The sequence below is a fragment of the Urocitellus parryii genome, chromosome 2 (genome assembly GCF_045843805.1).
Source record: "Urocitellus parryii isolate mUroPar1 chromosome 2, mUroPar1.hap1, whole genome shotgun sequence".
Taxonomy (NCBI): domain Eukaryota; kingdom Metazoa; phylum Chordata; class Mammalia; order Rodentia; family Sciuridae; genus Urocitellus; species Urocitellus parryii.
The window spans coordinates 128,616,315-128,637,487 of NC_135532.1; the positions used below are offsets into that span (position 1 = coordinate 128,616,315).

At 40.5% G+C, this 21,173-nt stretch overlaps 1 protein-coding gene across 3 annotated transcripts in view; it reads right to left on the minus strand.

The window, feature by feature from the left end:
* Golim4 (golgi integral membrane protein 4) overlaps positions 1 to 21,173 on the minus strand; it is a 78,797-nt gene that overhangs the window by 7,545 nt on the left and 50,079 nt on the right. For 2 of the 3 annotated variants that reach the window (XM_026403656.2, XM_026403654.2), the window contains exons 6-14: positions 20,333 to 20,415; positions 19,748 to 19,831; positions 16,261 to 16,425; positions 13,830 to 14,159; positions 11,409 to 11,662; positions 10,861 to 10,943; positions 8,750 to 8,859; positions 5,550 to 5,717; positions 5,159 to 5,227 (exon numbers count right to left, since the gene is read on the minus strand). In XM_026403656.2, the coding sequence (XP_026259441.1) occupies positions 5,159 to 5,227; positions 5,550 to 5,717; positions 8,750 to 8,859; positions 10,861 to 10,943; positions 11,409 to 11,662; positions 13,830 to 14,159; positions 16,261 to 16,425; positions 19,748 to 19,831; positions 20,333 to 20,415 (1,346 nt within the window). The remainder of the gene's footprint in view (positions 1 to 5,158; positions 5,228 to 5,549; positions 5,718 to 8,749; positions 8,860 to 10,860; positions 10,944 to 11,408; positions 11,663 to 13,829; positions 14,160 to 16,260; positions 16,426 to 19,747; positions 19,832 to 20,332; positions 20,416 to 21,173) is intronic. The other variant, XM_026403657.2, reaches the window with a different exon arrangement.

The window sequence follows — 21,173 nt, forward strand, 5'->3', positions numbered from 1 at the left end:
CCCACATTAACTATACACTTATCATGCCTGGTGCCCTTAAAAATGACATCCCTTGAAGTCAGACCTGTGGGGGCAGAGGGCTTCAAGTATGATTCTAACAACAAAATAACAAGCTGTGGGACCTTGAAAAATTCAACTAACTTCTCTGAAGGTCAAAATATCTTATGTATAAAATAAAAGGGTTGGGTATAGGGTTTGAGAATCTTAGTGATATGGGCAATGACCAAACAGACTCCATTTTACTCTGAGACCCCATATCATGTAAGAAATGCTTTTCCTGTGGGAAAGCCCCACTTCTGTACCCATTAATAGTTACCTAGCATAACATACTTGGCAACACAAAATAATAATTTTTATACAATGTAAAATTGTTCTCTTTGCTTTCCATTTTTCTTGGGCAATGTACCTAGACGTTAGTAACCATTCTCTAACTTGTACTGAATTAGGGTCATTTTGACCCACTCCCATTCTGCTTGCTTGCTGCTATGCCAACCTGGAAAGTCCAGTGGAAAATACCAATGTATCCATTGCATTGTCTTGCTACTTGCCCAATCCAGCTTCTGTATGTGTTTGCTTATCGCTACGTCAACCCAGATATAGTTTTTGCCTTTAAATATCCTAAAATGCTCAGGCTTGGGGCTGTTCCTTGCAGAGACAGTTATGGGTCCTGCAGGGAACAGTTGCTGGCTGGCTGGCTATATAAAGACTCTTCAATTTGGACAAAACTGGGACTTGGAATGTTTTCTGAGTGACCTGCCCCACAACAATAGATGCTTTTAAGACTGAAACAAAAAATGCTTTGGCAAATGTGCTTGGACACAGCATTCTGCATAAATGTTCAGGGGGTTACACTTCCCCAAGTCCATCACCATTGTCTGCCTCTAAATAAGGTGTTCCTGAAACATGAGCATCATCTTGGGGGTGGGGAAGGGACTTCTGAAGAACTGATTCCAAGCCCCAGAACAGAGAAGATCCAAAATTTCCTAGAGCAGAGTTTAATCCAGGGATTTGTATTTTTCACAAACTCTTCACTATGATTCTTGGGTTAGGCACCATAGCATACACCTATAATCCCAGCAGCAGCTCAGGAGCCTGAGGCAGGAGGATGGTGAGTTCAAAGCCAGCCTCAGCAATTTAGCAAGGTCCTAAGCAACTTAGCAAGATCCTGTCTCAAAATAAAAAAGTTAAAAAGATGGGATGTGGCTCAGTGGTAAAGCAACTCTGGGTTCAAACCTTGGTACCAAAAAAAAAAAAAAAAAAAAAAAAGGTGGTTCTTGGTCATAGAAAAAGACAGAGAACTATTTCCTTAAGATGCTGGGTAAAGAATGTCTCCAGCTTGGGGAATAATCTTCCTTCTCTGAAGCCTGTTTTCTCATTCTCGGCACCTATTATAAAACACTTAGCTTGTTTACCAGTTATCAGTATATTATTGAGAACCACTGATTTAATTTACTCTTTAATTTAGGGAATCCATCCACAAATGAACACTGTAATTTTCCAGCCATATACAAGTATATAAAAACAGAGTCTTATATTCACATTATTTTAATAAGATATTCTAAATGTTTGGGGTAAAAGTAATTCAAACTCATCTTAAAGGCATCACTGAAAAGAATGGCGTGGCATTTCTAATTGACCTTTAAAATACCCTTTGACAGAACCAGAGGCACCCTGTGTTACTGTCTGATAGCGTAGATGGAGCCATGACATCTGCTATACCAAACCCTCTTTAGAATCCCGATGAGGCTGAGGCAGTGACTCTGTTGAAGATTTCCCATAGGGGTCCTCATTACTCATGTTCCTCCACTGGAATCTAACGTTTTAGACATTTGAGAAATGAACCTTATGTGATAAGGAAAAGTTTAGTAAATGGCCAAAACAAAACAAACCAAATCACTAAATCTAAAATGTGCTTTCACTAGTTACTGGGTCCCAGCCAAGTGTGCTGACACCTTTGTTTACATACACACAGAAGACACTGTGGGATGAGCCAGGCACTAGCTGGCTAAACTCTGAGCAGTCAAGAATGCTAGGATCCAATGAGGCAGGCAGCAGGTGACAAGGAAGTCGTTGGCAAAGTCGGCTTGAATGAAGGACACCACTGCCTGAAAGGTCATGCTAAATGGAAGAGTTTCCACCCATCAGAAGCTTCTTAACTTAGGGAGTCCCAGGCCATGATCTGGGTTGGTACGTATACATAGCTGGTCACTGAAGGTGAGCAAATAACTTTGGACTTGCTCTTTCCTGAGTGTTCAGATTAATCTATTTTCTGCTACGTTTGAGCAATGAAAGCATTCCAAGTTTTCAAGCATTCACTCTATCTATATATATGTATTTTAGCATTCAGATAATTCTGAAGTATAACACAGTACTTTTTGCCTATGTGATAACTTGTCCTATTTGCTGAAAAGTAGATAAAATATACAGGATGTAAGCAATATGAAGAGGACATTATTGTATGCCCTTTATCCTGACATCAAACAAATAAATCAGGATTGCTGGTCAATAATCATAATTTTTATGTCTTAGATGATGCTGCTGCACTAAGATTTAAATACCAACAACAACAAAAAAGAAACAAAAACAAACAAGGATAGTGCAAATTTCCTAAAAGCACACTTGTTTTGGGTGATCTACTTGTCGTTCAGATTTGTGAGTCTGATGGCTCCTCCTCTGAACAGGTTCCCCACTGGCAAGATACAGTTCCTCCTGGGGAGCAAATGCTGACAGCCAGAGTTTGGCTGCAGGCTGGGAGGGAAGGAAACTGAAGGCCACTGCAGCCCTACAGCCCTGTGGCCAGGTTTACTGGAGATGAGAACCATGCGGTCACTCAGCATTAAATGGCTTTCAAAGTGCTTCCAAAAATATTGTCTCAGATTCACATACAATTATAAACAATACCATGGATGCTTCTAATTCATTTTCCTCATTTTAACCACAGTTTGCTGAGTGCTTCAGCTGTGAATTATCACTAGGGCTCAAATGGTATTTGGCAACCATCTTTCTCCCCCCTCTACAGAATATGACCTAGGAATGATGGAAAGATGCAAAAACTAATCATCTCAGGAAAGACCAGAAAAATACAACTCCTCCTGAACAAGGGATGTTCAGGGGACAGGAGGAAAGTGACACTGGGAAGTAGAAAGGTTCACAGGGCCTCCTTGGAACATTCACCTGGGAAGAGTCTTGAATAAAGGGTGGCAACCTGCAGCCTATGCAAGAAGGCTAAGAAAGCTGGGACAAACACTATTATAAGAATTCTGGGCAGGGAATAAACAAAGCAAAAGAATTAGAACCTGGGGCTGGTGCAACAAGAGGAAAACAGCCCTGTCGATTCAGCTGACCTGGTGGGAGGGGCTGCTGAACCTCAGGGTGCACTGGGTAGGCACAGCCTCCTTTGCCTTGTCACCCTCTCCTGCCCCTTGCCTTGGTGATTCCTGTTTTTCTACCCTGCTCCCTACCGGATCTCCGGATTTCTCTCTTCCACCTTACCTGATCATAATACAAAAGTGAAAAAGAATCAGTAAATACTGATTAAATTTTTATGTTTACCCTTCTGAATTTTTAAAAAGAAGTCAAGGTGAACCCTTTTCTCTTAATCCCTCAAAGATTCCTGGTATCTGACATAATGAAACAAAGTAATATTAGTCTAGACATCCTGTTACCAGAGAAGCCCAGATGAATATCTTCTTCTTGCTAAATGTCTTAATATTCAAGGCTGCGGCTTCTCTAATGTTCTCTTTCTGATAAGACAGCTCAGAGTCTTGATTAAGATGAACAGCAGGATGAAAAAAGATAGAGAATAGAAAGATCAAGCCTGTTAGACAGAACATAACTTGAGATGTTGCCACTGGCCATTAAAGGGCAACACTCTTTTCTGTCTTCCTGGCATAAGCACAGATTTTAGCATTAGTTCCGTGAAGCTGCAAATAGTAAAAATAAGAACGCAGACCCAGGCCAGGGAACTGAGTCCGTGCTGAGCACATGCTTCCTGAACAGGATGTCCAGTGGTGGGTGTGTTTCTTCAGTGGGTCATGGTCAACCTCCCCAGAGGTTCCCTTAGGGATAAAGCCATGCATTTGCAAGACACCTGGCTGATGAGTGGCTCTGAACCAGGCATTTCATCCAGGAATTACTTACTGGTCCTGAGTGAGACTAAACGTGGGGTCAAGGCCTGATCCATATCATTTTCCATCATATTCCCAAGTACTGCAAGTGTCCAGGTAGGAGAAAGCCATGGCAAAAAAGGCTGCAGCAAATAGCCTTTGCCAGTTGATTGAGCACAGGAATGTGGCATCACCATAGATGCTAACTAATGATAATATGCCAGAAGCTTACAAGCTAAAATGAAGTTATTAAGAAATCCTACCTAAAAGCATTTTATTCAAAACAGTTCCAATACTTCCCCTTCTCTTCACTGTTTTTGTGGTGCTGGAAATTGAATCCAGGCCCCCATGTATACCAGAGAAGTATTCTGTCACGGAGAACAGTGACAAATGCTCCTCCATGTCTGCGCTCTCTGGTTTTCTATTGCTTTGTCTTGGCTCTCCTTTTTCATCTGGCAAATTTTCTTCTCTCACTTGTTCGGCTTCCTCAAGGTCGGGTTGCCTTCCCAGACCTTGTTTTGGTTGAACTTAATTAAGATACTAAAGGTCTTATGAGGGAAGGGGTCAGAGGGAAAGGTTATAAAACTAATAAAAATGTCTGGCAGGTGTTAACATGGATTCCAGCTGACATTGTGGGGTATCCCTGTGAGGCAGACTCAGGGGACATGTCCCCAGAGAAAGTGACAGGGTCAATCCATACTCCCTCAAAGGTGCAGAGCTTTGTGCTCTCATTTGTGATGGAAAGAGACATGAGAAAATGTTCTCATGAAGATCACATAAATCTGTCTGCCGTTCCTGGAAAGTCGGCTTTATTTGAAATTTCTGGTGAGAATCAGAGATTGATTCTATTATCCCGGCTTTGTTACCTTCCAACCAAAAGTCTCCACTGCCATGGTTCATTTCCTCTTAAGCCACCCTTTCGTAGTACCCTGCCTAAGTCTTTCTGAACATTTCTCTGGAAGGAATGTCAGAGTCAATACTGCCAGGGTTTGTTTACGGTTGGTGTGACAGACCAAACAACTTGATCAGCCTCCTGCATTCAATCTTCCTACCTCCTCCTCTCCCTCTTCCTGGTACTGTTCATCAACATTATCCTCCTGCTGGTCTGGATTTCCTGCCATCTGTTGAAACAAAAGGGGAGGCTCATGTTACTGTACATTGGAGATGCCTTCTATAATACTTGGGGACAAAGAAGGAGCATGCCACCATGAACAGTGCACTCACAATGCACTGGTGGCCAGGAAATGATGAATAATCATTGCTAACACAAAGCACAGGGTGTCTGTTACCCTGAGTGCAGGCATGTCGTTTCACATAATGGCCTCAAAACCACTAGAGTGGCAAACCTTCTCTCAGTGCAGATTAGGACTAACCTTTTACATAAACCAGGCATTTACTTAAGTGCTCAGGTTAAATCCACCCTTGGTAGTGGCATCTGCTTACCACCAAATGCTCCTCCATGTCTGCGTTCCCTGGCTTTCGATCGCTTTGTTTTGGCACTTCGTTTTCATCTGGCAAATTTTCTTCTCTCACTTGTTCGGCTTCCTCAAATTCATCTTCGCCTTGATTATTGGGGTCATCTGCTGGGTTTATATCCTCTACAGCTGCCCGCTGTAAAATTTTAATAAAAACCAACCGCCACTTCAAAACAGAGGATCAAGTTTAATTTCATTTGAAAGGCCACACACTGGCAGAAAATGAAATCACCCTTCACTGCATCGCTCATCCCTGTCCCTGCCAGCGCTCACAAGTACCAAGCACCCCACTGTCACAAGGTAGAACTCCTGCTTCACTTGTGAGAGGCTGAGGAATCAGAAGGAAGGATAAACGGTGCTTCCTTTCTGCCAAGTTATTCCATCAGTCTTCCAAACGCTAGCAAACCAAGAAATGTGAACAAAACTACACAGACAACCAGCAAAACAGCTAATAAGTTGGAAAACCAAGTGGGAGGAAAAAAAAAATCAATGCTAATGTATACGGGAGACTTAGATAGGTGAAGTGGTAATTCTTTTCATGGTGATGTTGATTTTTATACAAATCTCTCTTTCAAGCGATTTTAAACATGTAAGTAAGTGCAAAGCAGCTGATGGGAAGGAAGATCTCTACCTCTGAGAAGACCCAAGCCAAGAAAAGGACTAACTACAGAAAATGGTGCATTTGTAGTATGGACCATGTTCCTTCCTTCCTTCTTCATTCATTCATTCATTCATTTCATTTATATTTTTCATTCATTCATTTATATTTTTGGTACTGGGTATCGAACCCTAGGGTGCTCTACCACTGAGCTATATATCCCCAGCCCTTTTCATCTTGTATTTTGAGACAGGTTCTCACCAAGTTGCCAAGGGTGACCTCAACCTTGTGATCCTCCTGCCTCAGCTCCCTAAATCACTGGGATTACAGGTGCGTTCCACAGCACCTGGCTGAACTATTTCTTCCTTAAGAAACACCACTATGAAACTCAGAGAGACTACACTGGCAAGGGATAGGAGAAAATCTTTGGAAACATATTACAAAAAAATATACCTCCAGACCCACCTTTGAGTGGTTCTCAGTTACTGTGGGACAACAAATGTCCTTCAAACAATCAACTTTAGAATTATTTCAATTTCCCACTTAAGTTCCCAAGGCACCTTCCAAATAACACACATCATAACAAAAATTCAGCTTTTAGGAACAGAGAAGGGCAGAAATGGTGATGCTTGCTGTGAGTGTCCCCAATCCCTCCCAGGTCATCTATGGGACACTTACTGAAGTGGCAATTGCTTTGGAGAGACACTGAAGCTACGCAGTAAGATTCAGTCTCTCCTGGTGTTCTCCAGACAAGATTGTACTTCACTTTGCTGAAGAACCTTGAACGTGTTCAAGAGCTCATTGCTCTCAGCTGATCTATTATCTGTACACCCCTGGCCGTAAACTTCATTCAAGTGCAAATAACACTCTTCTCAGGAATACAGTGACAAATCCTCACCTTTACACTAATTTCTAATTACTCCATAAGCTCCTGTCATACAGATTTCCTTCATTTTTGGCAATAATCTGTATGGGAACAGAGGAAAAACAGCAGCACCCTCTCTTCAGAAAAAAAAAAATCACTAAGTATGTCTTGCTATAGTTCTTAAAAATGTGCACAATGGTCCCAAGACTGACCAAGTAATAAGTGAGGGCTCACAGGCACAAACAGTTAAATTCAAATAAAACAGCTAAGACAAAGAGGGACAAATGGGCTGACAACTTCTAATTAAAAGAAGGCATGACAGAGAGACCAGTGTTCCCAGTATGTCTCCAAAATGTGGAGAGATAAGAAGAGTCACTGGCAAGTAGTCAGCCTCCAGCCACTCCCAGCAAAGTGACTGTCCTTCACTCTCTATGCACACTTGCTTCCTTGCTCTCATGGGACAGCCTCTCACTCTCTCATTCTCTAACCCTTGCTCTATCAAGACAATATTTCAGGGTTGTGTCCCTACTGCATGCTTTCCTATATAACAGTGAGGATACAGCAGAAAAACCTGCTCTGTGAGTCAAGTGGAAAAGCCATTTCCATAAAAGGGCTGAAAGTGGCCAGCAGAAGGACTCTCTCAGTGATTATCAAGGAAGGACATGGATCTTCTTTTCAATTCCCTGGATCAATATAAACTGGATCCACATGGCAGTAGGGATTGAATATTATAAGCCCAGGGGGTTGCTTTACTAGAACAAAAGATGATAGCAAAAGTTGATAAGAAGCCAGGAGCAGTGGTGCATGCCTATAATTCCAGAAGCTCAGGATGCTAAGGCAGAAGGATCACACAGTTCAAGGCCAACCTCAGCAACTTAGTGAGGCCCTAAGCAACTTAGTGAGACTCTGTCTCAAAATCAAATACAAAAAGAGCTGGGGATGCGGCTCAGTGATCAAGAGCTTTTGGGTCCAATCCCTAACAACAACAACAACAACAACAACAAAAGGTGATAGGAAATTAAAATAAGTTGCGAACGTCATCTACACATAACACATGATCACTCACTCGATGTTGGCTTATCTCCCTTATAAGCAAGGTCAAAGCCCTAGACAACCCAAGTGAATCAGGGGTCTCATTCCTTTTTTGGAAAGCACAGAATGATGCCAGTTGTTAGATGTCTACTTAAATGTTCTCCTCCCTTGTGGTACTCGAGCACTTCTTTTCATGAGTGAAACCACATATTTCACCAACATATTTATTAAAATAGTCCCTGGACTACTGGGAGGTGACAGAGTCACATGCCACATACCCTGGCAGGCCACTGGACAGGCTCAGGAAAGGGTAACTTCTCTAACTTCCTTGTTGGCCTGCCCTATCCCCTCCATCTTTCAGCGTTACCTCATATTTCAATGCCTCTAAATTTTACTTTTCTAGGTTTTAATTTTATTAAGTTAAAAAGTGTCAAAGGGAAAACCTTTCAACATTATTTTTTCCCCAAACAGCCTTTAACCCCGTCTCATCTCACACCCCCTACATCCTGGTTGAGGGTGAACTATGCTGCTTATAGGTAATTATGCAAAGCCCTCTGTGTGCTGATGAAACGACATGCACATCTGGGGCTGGACATCAGAGTCAGACAAATGCTTAAGGTTTCTTTCTGCCTGTGCGTTTCCAAGTGGCAGGTCCAGGGGTGAGGATACTTACATCTGCCTCTGATTCCGGGTCAGCTTCTGGGGGCCCTTGTCCGTGAGGCTCCTGTCCATTTCCTGGGTCTCCTTCTGCTTCGTCTTGGTGCTGGTTGTCTCTTTCATAGGCTAGCAAATCAAAGGAACTACAATCAGCTGAAAGAATCAAGCAGAATTCCTCCCTTTCAACTCAAAGGAGAGCCTCCAGGAGGACTCTGGAGACCGAGTCCAGGTCACCCACTCTTTCCCATGCCTCGGTTAACTCAACAGTTTTTCTGCATGGTTTTGTCCTTTTCCCAGACTGTGTCTAAGAGATTGGGTGGGGGTGTGGGGGGGAAGTGTTACTGTTCTAACTTCCCAAAGCTGATTTTTTTTTTCTTTAATTTGTTCTAATCAGTTACACACGACAGCAGAATGTTTCTAACAAGCTGCATTTCCCCCTTTGGCAGGAAAAGGACCACAAATCAAACTTCCTTCATAAAAGAAAAGTCTAGACCGTTGGACATTGCTAAAATAATCAATTAATTTTTGGATAATATTAAAGGTAATGGAAAATTTCCAGTGAGGGTACGCTGGGGGGGTGTCATTAGGAAATGAAAGACAAAATAATCTCAACTGTGTAATTCAAAAACAAACAGGGCCTGTCACGGACGCTACTATGGCAACAAGGACACCACAACAATACAGGCCATCACACGGTTATGCTCACACATAAAACTGGAGAGTTTTTTAAAAAATACTTAGATGAAGAGAATTTTAAGAGCACACAGGAGAAGAGCGAATCACTTTTTTAAAGTCAGATACAAGAGGAAAGTTTTAAATGACAAAATCATGGAATTTGCAGGGAAATGGATGACACTAGAGCAGATTATGCTAAGTGAAGCTAGCCAATCCCTAAAAAACAAATGCCAAATGTCTTCTTTGATATAAGGAGTGCAACTAAGAACAGAGCAGGGAGGAAGAGCCTGAGAAGATGATCACCATTAAACAGGGTCGAGAGGGGGGAGGGAAAGAGAGAGAGAGAAGGGAAATTGCATGGTAAAGGAAGGAGACCTCATTGTTATACAAAATTATATACAAGAGGAAGTGAGGGGAAAGGGGGAAAAAACAAGAGAGAGAAATGAATTACAGTAGATGGGGTAGAGAGAGAAGATGGGAGGAGAGGGGAGGGGAGAGGAGGGGGGATAGTAGAGGATAGGAAGGGCAGCAGAATACAACAGACACTAGTATGGCAGAAGGTAAAAAAGTGGATGTGGAACCAATGTGAATCTGCAATATGTATACGGGGTAAAAATGGGAGTTCATAATCTGCTTGAATCAAATGTATGAAATATGATATGTCAAGAGCTTTGTAATGTTTTGAACAACTAATAATAAAATAAAAAGAATCAAAAAAAAGAGTATGGAGAGCATTTAATTTAATATAAAGACAATAGTTACTGATAGCTCACTATTAGGCTACAAGTTCATAAAGGGGTTAATTAAATAAAGAAGGGGAAAAACTGTTGCTCAACAGTTTTACTGATAACAGAAACAAAAAGCTCAAAGTCACCACAGGGGACAAAAGGGAATAGGCTCTTGACTCTCAGGGCAACTAAGTGCACAACAAGCTGTTGAGGGGGGTGTTGTCATCTTACTTTAGACTCTCTCTAGAAAAGGAGAGTTAACTTCCAATTGTATCATCACAGCAAGGAATGCATGACTAGGCGCTTATCACGAGAGAAAGCCACTGCTGATTTAATCTGAAAAACTTTTAAGGCAATGATGTAAAGACTTCCAAGGTCAGGAGAAAATGTAGAATTAATTCCTCAAAGCATAATAATCCTGTGATACTTTGTCAGAAATTAACTATTTGATATGCAAGAAGCTTAAATGATGGGGAGAGTAGTGGAGACAAGAGAGATTATCTTGACCAGTTCTCTTTTCTTTTTGTGGTACTGCGGATCAAACCCAGACAAGTATGGAGCACTATGGCAAGGAAGACTCAAGAAGTGACAACAGAGGCATGACTTCTTTGCCCTCACTCAAGTATGCATTTGGCTTGTTGATATTAGGGGACACTGGCTCACTGATATTGTTTGATATAACCAGGTAATGTTATTAAAACATTCATCATCTGAGAAGTCTTACCACCTCCTTCCTCTTCCTGGATTCCCTGGTCCTCTGCTCCCTGAACGATATCATTATCCATAGCATTATAATGAGCTTGCTGCCTGCCCGGGACACAAACATTATATATTCAAGGATACAAATTAAGTGGCACAGTTTGACACAAGTCATTTATCTTTTAAGGTAGTAATAAACAAGATTTTTCAACATCTTTTAAAAAGCCATAAAATTTTTTTTTTGAACTTTTAGGTACATGATAAAGTATGATGAAAGTTCTAGATATGCTTCCAACAGATACATTAAAAAGGTAAAGCACCGTTCAATGATAAAATTAAAAAGTTAGCACAAAGTCTTCTAAGCTACTTTGAGACTTACTCTATCGCTTTAGAGAAGAAAAAAAAACCTGATTATTTTTAAAATTAAAGATTTGCCCTTTAATTCTCAATTCTCAGCTCTTCCTAGACTACATGAGCAACATGAGCCCCTCCTGTTCCTGGATCACAAATACACAAAACTGCTTGCAGTGGGAGAGGGGCTTCTATGCCCATCGAGAGAAGGGACAGGGCTACCGTAGCTGCTCCTGGTGCCGCTGCTGGTCCTCCTCCTGCTGGTCTTGCCTCTGCTGGGCCATTTCCTGGGCCAGAAGCTGCTGTTGCTGCTGCTGCCGTAACAAATGTCCCTGCAGCCTCTGCTGGTGCAAAGCTTCCTGGTGTTCTCGCAGCCGCTGGGCCTCCTCATCCCTCCTTGCGGCCAATCTCTGCTGTTCCAATTGCTCCTCATATGGGGAACGGACCCTGGTGCCCGGATGGGCTGAAGGGTACACCTGGGGCAAAGACAGTTGATGCTGAACAAGAGGGCTCGGCTCCCCAGGGGTTTCTCTCCCTTCATTCCCATGACAAACTCAGGAGACAGGCTGGTTTATTAACCTATTTGTCATGTGAACTGTGATTACAAATAAAGCCCAGAAACTCCTATTTTCCTGCTATCTCTGAATTGCCCTTGGCTTTATCTAGTGACTTTATTCCCAATTTGCTGGCATTAAGGCAGACTTTCAATATGCTCTCTGCTCAAATGGAACACAGGGCACAACACAAGAAATCAGTTTTGGACCATAATTAAATTTGTGTTTACAAGGCTCTGACATAAGCAGGCACGTGGTAACCTCACACTAATTGGGCAATATGTGAAGCTGAGGGTTTCTCTATAAAGAGTTAAAAGATCTAGGGATACTAACTTCAGCAATGTATATGCCCATCACAGGCTAAGTACAGCCAAAATAATAATGTCAAGTTCCAGATTACTGTGAAAAATCAGGAACTGAGCTCCTTCAAAGAAACTAAGAATAGGTGAAGAGACAGTATTGTCTGATTAAAGAAAAATCAGATCCAGCAATTTTTTTTTTTTTTTTTTTTTTTTTGGTACTAGCGATTAAACCCAGGGACATAGCTACTGAGCCACATCTCCAGCCTTTTTTGATATTTTATTTAGAGACACAGTCTTACTGAGTTGCTTAGGGCCTCTCTAAGTTGCTAAGGCTGGCTTTAAACTCTTGATCCTCCTGCTTCAGCCTCCCCAGCTGGTAGTATTACAGGCACATGCAACCACACCTGGCAGATTCAGCAATATTTAAAACTCCACTTCCATCAAGTTTTTCCCCATCTTCCCTTCCCCTCCTTGACTAACATAAACACAAAGTCTCTGCTACAGAAAGAAAGCAAAGTATGGAGGGGAACTGAACCAAGTGGAGAACTCTTGCGGAAGGGCATAGAGTGGCAGAGCTTCTCAGGCTAAGGTGGCACTTACAAAGGCTGCCACACCTACCCAGCCTGAAGCCTCAAGCAGCCTCAAGTTTCAGCCTGAAGCTTCAGAGTTATAAACAGGTGATCAGCTGGGTATAGCGGTGACCACCTATCAACCTATCGCAGAGGCTTGGGAGGCTGAGGCAGGAGGATCATGAGTTCAAAGCCAGCCCAGCAACCTGGCAAGGCCCTGTTTCAAAATAAAAATAAAAAGGGCTTGGGATGTGGCTCAGTGGTTAAGAGCTCCTGCCTTCAATCCCTGGTACAAAACAAAAACAAAAGAATAAATAGGTAATTGCATCCAGGTAAAGGCCATATGCCCTGTGGCTGGGGGTCAGTGTAGAGCTAGAAGAAGAAAGGTGCCTAGCTACGTTCAAGTGTAAATAGATTTCAAGTTCTTTTGAAGTTTTACTTACAATAATGGCTGCTTTTTTAAGAAAGGGAAAAGTGTACTTATGTAGAGGAGTGTGGGCAGGAAGCAGGGTCTGAGCAAAAACTTGTTGAACACACACACCTAGTGCACTGTCCCTAAGTGGTAAAGCAGCTTGTCACAGAAGATTTTTGATTCATCCTTGACAGAGAACAGGCAAAAGCCAACCCACCAACTGGCGAAACTGAACAGAAGGAGGGGGACTATGGATCACAGAAAAATGAAGCCTTTGTCTGCCTCAAGCTGCTCAAGACAGGACTTGACCCCATCTTGGGAAGGTGTCCATCAGGTGCTCCCGCATCCACCCTGTCGATAATGTGAGGATGAGTCTCTTACTTGCACCACTAACAACAAGGACACATCTACACACCAGCAGCAACTGCTCCTGTCACCAGCCATCTTTCTGAGCTAGGTAAGAGCTGTGCTATTAATATTACAAGACAACTTAAATATGTGCACATGATGGTTAGTGAAATCACCTAACTATTTTTGTAGAGATTTTTCTTTTATATATATATAATTTTTTTAAAAAAAAATTCCTTCTGTACTTGTAGATGGGCAGAATGCCTTTATTTTATTTATTTTTATGTGGTGCTGAGGATCATACCCAGTGCCTTAGGCATGCTAGGCAAGTGCTCTGCCACTGAGCTATAGCCCCAGTCTGGCCCTTTTAAAAAAAAAAAAAAAAAAAAAAAAAAAAACTTAAGATCCACTTTATTTTTGTTCCCCATCCCAGTGGACGTGGGTGGGTGACCACACACCTCGGCCTGAGCGTGCCCCTCCAGGAGGTTGGCTGCCTGATTTCGTTCCTGCTGTTCCTTCCACTCTCGGTCCTGCTCCTCTGGTGAGGGATCATGTTCTTCCTCCAGATGTTCTGCCTGCCCAACCTGCTCCATCTCCTCCTCTTCCAGGGCTTTTCTGTGCTCCTCTTCCACCTGATGTGCCTCTGGCTCTGGGGGTACCACTTGTTGGTTAGGCTGGGCCACAGTCTGAAAATGTGCCTCTTTCTGGGTGGGGAAATAAGGTTTTGCGTCTTCTGTTCTTCTCGGCATTGCTTCATGTTTCTGCCACACATTGCTATAGCGAGACACCTAGGCAAGCAAACCATAGGAAATGTTGCTCATCTTTTTCAAAAGCAGTGATATCATTCATTAGCATGTCCTTGGAGGTACAACATAAGCAAAATTCTGGAGTCTTGAAATATACATAGTCTCCTGACTTAAAAAGATAGGAGCAACGGAGCTACTTAAATTCCACTGTATAATCTCACCTACAAGATGGAGAGAATACGGGCAAAATTTCATCTCCAAAGAATACAGTCAATAACCAGGGCAGTGAATCCTCTAAGCAGCCACACCTCAGAAGTAAACCTTTCCCCAAAAAGCAACCTAACTCTCCTACTTTTCCTCAGAAAAAAAAAGGAAAAAACCTTGAAGTGAGGAAATGTTTGCACAATTTTTTCTATGTAAATTTGATTTGCAATTAATTACTTGAAAAGAGAAGAATAAAGATGCAATAAAGAGGAATTGGGTTTATTTTTTATTAGTTTAGTTTACTGGTAATTAAAAGAGATTGCCATTACTAATGGGTATCTCTGTTGTTTTAAAAATGCCTGTTAAACAAGATACAATAAAATATTCTTAATGCATTTTAAAAAATTATAACCACAAAGGGTCTTTTGTACATATTTTGTATTGTCAACATAGAAAACTCAGAATAGCAAGAAATAAAAATAAATGTCTTTTTTTTTGAAGAATACTTCTCACTGATTGGTTCAAATCAGTTTTTACTTTAACTTTCAGACATCTCTATGTGACTTGAGTTACAGGAAGCTGTGGGGAAAGTGATACAGCATTGATAGGAGAGTATGTCATGCCCTTTACCCTCAATCTTTTTCATCAGGAAATAAATAACTTCTTCAAGTGAGATTACTCTCTCAAATTGAAATAATTGTGAAAACACTATTCACAGACAAGCAGAGATATAATTAACAAGCTTGAGAAGCTGGGCTACATAAATAATACACAGGAGAGAAAAACCCTTTCTTAGGCATCTTTCATAGGTGTACATTTTACCAAGGCCCTTAACTCTCTGGAAAGTTTGACATAACACTGCCCTGGCTTTATTGCAAATACTTCTCTCAAGGGCTCTAAGTGCTTTGAAACACCGGTCATTTATCTTTGCAATATCCCTGTGAAGGAGGTTACAGCAAATAACTACCATCTCCAATGCACAGATGAACAAACTAAGACTCTGAAGTATCAGAATATGAATCCAGGAAACTAGAACAGAATCATACTAGGAAAGAACAGAATCAAATGCCAGGCCAGTGATCTGGACACACTCTCTTAAGTTAGCAGCTAACACAGGGTCCAGGGAGAACAAGAATCGTGAGGACACTGAGCCTGCCTGTTAACCAGTCACATCAACTCCACTATTTCCACAAGCAGGAAGGTCTTCTCAAACATTTATTGTTGAAAATAATTTTTTCAGGGAGAAGATAACAATATTTCTCATTTTTCATTAAATACATGGTTGAAAAACAACTATGTAAGAATTAATGATAAGGAGGACAATACTTTTGATGTCCCCCTTATGAAATATTCTTAATCCAGGTTTAATTTTCATGAAAAATAAGAATAAAGTGCATTATGGGACCAGCACTCATACACCAGGCAGTGTTTTAATGCAAATTTTGACCGGCTTTGTATGGACTCAGTACTGCACTAAGGTCAAATATATTAACTTTAATACCTGGGTGGGCTGTCACATAATATCCTCATGATCATTTGACCTTCTCACACTATCTTAAAGAGGGAAAAATATCCACTGACCTTGAAAAACTCAGACACTACAATTCCTTTAAGACAAATCCACATGAAAAAGACAAAGCCAGGAACATCTTTTCCAGAAAACACTACAATAGCAGCTCTCAAACTTCTCCCCAGACCAGCTGAATCTGAATTAGAAATGCAAATCCTCAGGCCTCACCCCAAAATAACTCAATTTGTAAGTTAAGGAAACTGTGGGGCTGGGGCTCAGTAGTCTGAGCTTTAACAATCCCTATGGAGGATTCTGATATACACTAAAACTTCTCTGAACACTTCTCTATAGTGGGCAATATTGAGAGTGGTTCACCCCGTTGACAGCCTGACAAGGAAAGTGATCTAGTTATTGAGTTTGGTCTCTCACCTCTTGTGGCTCTCTGGTTGGCTGCTCCCTTGCTGCATTGTAACCTCGTGGAGAACGTGCCACCTGGGTAAGGGTAGCATTCTGCGGCTCTGCTATTTCAGGATTTCGAAAGCTTGGGATTCTATTCAGAGTATCTTTCAGTTGCTTATATTCTGCAACTTGAGTCTGCATATAAATTGCACAATTGAATGTAAATTGCACAATTTGAGGAGGGAAAAAATATCAATCATAGATGAGCATTTAAGTACACTGGAGAACTAGACAAAAATATTATACCTAAATACAAATATGTGGATTATTTTCATGCATTACTCTTCTTCCTTAGACATGCTTAACCATTTTTGAGCACATGCAAATTAGAGTTAAAGGAAACAGAAAAAGTATCCAAGATAAATGTTAGTTTTATGCTACATGAAACAAAGAGAGAACTTCTGTAAATAACTTTCCTCTATAATTATGAAAAGTAAGACAGCTATGCAATCCAAGTTTTATCACATTCAAACATCTATTAAAATTGACAGTTATACAAATACAGGTGCATATATCTTTTATCAATAATGGTCTGGGTAACATTTTTCAGTGAAAAGAAATATATGCATGTGTATGTGTGTGTAACATAATTGTTCAAGCAAGCTTCTCTCACTACCCAAGTTGCTAGTTAGTTTGGGCTCAAACAGGGTTCCTGCCTTGCTAAAACACTTCTGATGCTGTGTTCTGTTTTTTAGTTAGTTAGTTTGTTTCGTTTTTGAAAGCGGAGAGAAACAGGCAAGAAATAAAGCTGGATTTTTGTTCCCCAATTCTGAATGTCCTTTTCTTTCAAAGTGACAAAGGTAGTGATGCAGCTATAGAATAGAACTGGAATACACTCATATAGGAAAACCTGTGTGATTTATGCTGTGGGAATTGTTGGGGGGATACATGTGTGTGTGTGGCTGTAATGTTTTTAATACTAGGAGCTGGAAAGGTAGAAAATACATCAACAGACACTGTGTATATATAACTCATCATATATACCCACTCTGTTATCATGCAAGCAGAAATGCTGTGTGTGTAAACACGCACTGACATAAACACATACAAAGAACACAGAAATCTTAAACAAAATCCCCAGGCAAGGCTGCTTCCCTCATTGGAGAGTGCAGAGCAGATACATGGAGCCACGGCCAGCCAGACCTCTGTGGCCACAGCCCTGCACACTGCCCACAGTTTTCTTTCCCTAGGAAGAGGTGTCTTTCTGCTTTTTTAAAAACTTTACATAAAAGTAAAGAAGTTAGCTTGCTAAATCTATGTCAAAGGAGCACCATCATAAAATTTGTATAACAGTGCACCACCACCTGGCTGGTGGACATCCCTGGACTCTCACCCTAGAAATGATGATTTGAAGGGGCTGATGGGGGTTGGGGTCTCACTTCAATACCAGGCAGACCTGAGCTTCAAGTCTGACTCCTGGTCACTAATCTTGGGTCAGCCACTTGACTTCCCTTTTGGCCTCAGTTTTTTAGTTATAAAATGTTACATGCCTCACTGGATTATGAAGAATAAATAAAATTCTTTTTTAATATATTTTAGTTTTAGTTGAACACATATCTTTATTTTCTTTTATGTGGTGCTGAGGATCGAACCTAGTGCCTCACGCATGCCAGGAGAGGCCATATCTGGAGCCCCTAAAATTCTTAACTATTCTTTACAATCAAGTTATCAAGACAGAATCTCCTAAGATGATTTACATGAGAAATGCACATGCCTGAAACAGTATATTTCTGCCCCCCTCTGAAGAGTTTTGAGGAAAGTTCTAACATGGTTATGGACTGATTCTTTGGACTGATTATGGACTGATTCTTTGTATCTTTCCAAAATGCACATAACTGAAATCCTAACCCCACATGTGAGGGTATCAGAAGGTGGGGATTTTGCAAGTCAATTAGGTCATGAGGACAGAGCCCTCACCAATGGATTAGTGCCTATGATAGGGGTTCTGATAGCTCTTTCAGTCTCTTTCTGCTTTGTGAGGATGCACAGAGAAGTCAAGTGTCTACAATCTAGAAGATGACTTCATAAGAATCTGATCATGCTGATATCCTCACCTAGGACTTCCATCCTCCAGAACTATGAGAAATAAATTTATGTTGTTTATAAGCCACAGTCTATGGTGTTTCATGGCAGCAGCTCAAACTAAGACATATGGCTTTAATTAACTATTGTACCTAGTTATATAACTATTTAAAAAAGAATAGGAAAAACTTGGAGCACCCTCCCAACAAAGGAAAATAGACAACTACACATAAAATATTTCTTCTCTTACAAAAAATACAAAGTTAATACAGACAGTGTATATATTATAGAATTTGTTTTTGGCTATTAAATCAACAGTTTCACTTATATTTGCATGGATTTTCAGATTTGTGGCTTAGTCTAATATTTTACACACAGTGTTCAAATCTGCTTGCCACGTTTTATAGTATAAAGAACTGCTTCACATAAAATAACACTTGATAAAAGTTTACAAAGAAGGCTTGGAAAGAAATAATCTCCTCTAAAGTCAATTTAATTTACATACATGTAAAAAATTACCACACAGCAACAGTTTAGTAGAGATAACCAGTTAATGACCATCTTTTAAAAAACAAAAGATAGAAGCTACAGCCTCTGAGCTGGGTCAGGGTCTAATATAGTATACTGCTTAAAAATTTTATAAAGACAAAAATAATGCATGGCCTCTTGATAAGCAGAGATAGGTGGTTTCCTTTTGCCCTTTTCTTGTGACTCCTTCAATTGGAAGAAAAGTGAAGACCTGGCTGAACACAGTGACTAAACTAGCCATTCCTGTTTCTTTGCTTCTACCAGAAGCACTCCACACAGCAGCACTTTAATAAGCTCTGCAACAATTGTATTTGTTCTTGTTCATTCAGTAAATATATGCCGAGGGCCTGCCTGCCTGTACCAGGAGTTGTTCCAGGCTTTGAACAAATGGAGATTATGACTCTTGTTTTTCCTTCTCTATTGACCCTTCTGCTTTTCTGTACTTTGACCAATACCACATAAGCCTTGTCCCAAAAGGAGTGTGTGCAAGCTGGAATGAGGAAGGGATAGAAGAAAGTCCAACAATGATTTATTTAGGTGGCTAGCATCATAAAATCCTACAGATTCTATGCCAAGAGTTGACACAGATCAGATTAGTTGTGAAAGGCCATATGTACAGGACAAAAATCTGTGACTTAAATAAATATTAGATAACTGCATGTAGATTCCAGTAGAGGTAGAAATAGTCAGATGTACCATATCACCAGTGCAAAAAAAAAAAAAAAGAATCATCAAGAATTTATTTAATATTCTCTAGAGTGAATTTTAAAAGCATGCAATATGCTCAGGATTAGGATAGCTCTGTCCTAAGTAACTCACTGGCTTGTCAGAGTCCACATGCATAAAGGAATTCAGAAATATTAAGCAGACTGTAAAAAGAACCCACAGAGGCTGCTACCCTTCTAACCTGTGCAGCAGCTAGTGCACTCTTGTGGTCTTCCAAAGTCACTACAAGTTGTTCATGCTCGGAGAGTAAATTCTTATGCTGTTGCTATACAAAAGAGAATTTTACACGTTGAACTTTATATTATAAGACAAGTTCTTCTTTGGTATGAGCACCCCAATGTTACTTGCTTGTTTTTTTGTTGTGGCAGCAATTGTTGCCTTTAAAAATTATTGGAGAGAGAAGACTATGATTTATGTGGTATTCCAAAATCTCAAATGTGCTACACAACTATAACCATTTACAATGAAATCAAAACCAAAGCAACAAATCTCTCTTTATTTTTAAGCCTTTGCCAATAAAAATCTTGTTAATATGCAACCATCTGACCAAAGAATAATTTCAGTATTAATGAAAATATTTCAATTTTCGGACCACCTTTAGCTTACAATACTAAAGGGTGAACATATCAGGTACATTCCAATTATGCAAAGCCCACAGTCACAGTCTGGATTTGTAAAGCAGGTCAATTAGGGGATGACTTTTAAAGTCATTCTACACAGTATAGCAGGCAAACACCCAAAAGGCAAATGTCTGGTTAAATTTTACCTTGACATCTTGAAGCTGTGTATGTATGTCTTGGTGAGCTTTCCTTAGTTGTCTATTCTCTTCTCTCAAGTGGTACACAGTTTCTATTTTAGAAAAAGGAAAAGAAAAACCACACACACATAAAGCCTTGAAATTCTCAGGTTTTTTATTTTATTAAACCTGAAGCCTCTATCTTCCCTCCACCCCCTACACACACACACACACACACACACACACACACACACACACACACACTCTGTCCCAGTACTGGAAACTGAACCCAGGGGTGCTATACCACTAAGCTACATCTCCAGCCATTTATATTCTTTTTATTTTTGAGACAAAGTCCCACTAAAATTGTGGAGGCTAGCCTCAAAATTATGATTCTCCTGCTTCAGCCTCCCAAGTGGCTGAGATTACAGGCATATACCACCATGTCTGGCCTTATATAACTTATTTTTAGGATTTGCTTTGAATTTTGATAGGATAACAATTCAAATCAACAAAAACTACATGATGTTGGGATATAACGGGAATTTGTCTGGACCTAGCTCAGTGGTTTACTTTTACACAAGCTATGTGTTGTAGATGAAAATTAAAAATTTTTTAACTAAACATGAATTAAAAATGAAATATTTATGTTAATAAGCAAGCCCTTAGGAATAAAATGTAAAGCGCAGGAATGGTCTCAGATTTGAGTCTTTTCAAAAATTAAAGTTATCAGCAAGTACAGACTCTATTTCTCACGGTGTAATTTGCATAGTCCTCTAAAGGTACTTCAATTACAAAGGCAGCTCACAAAATTACAGACAGACAAGGAAAAATCCTACTTATCTGTGAAAAAACTAAATGTTTTCTTTTT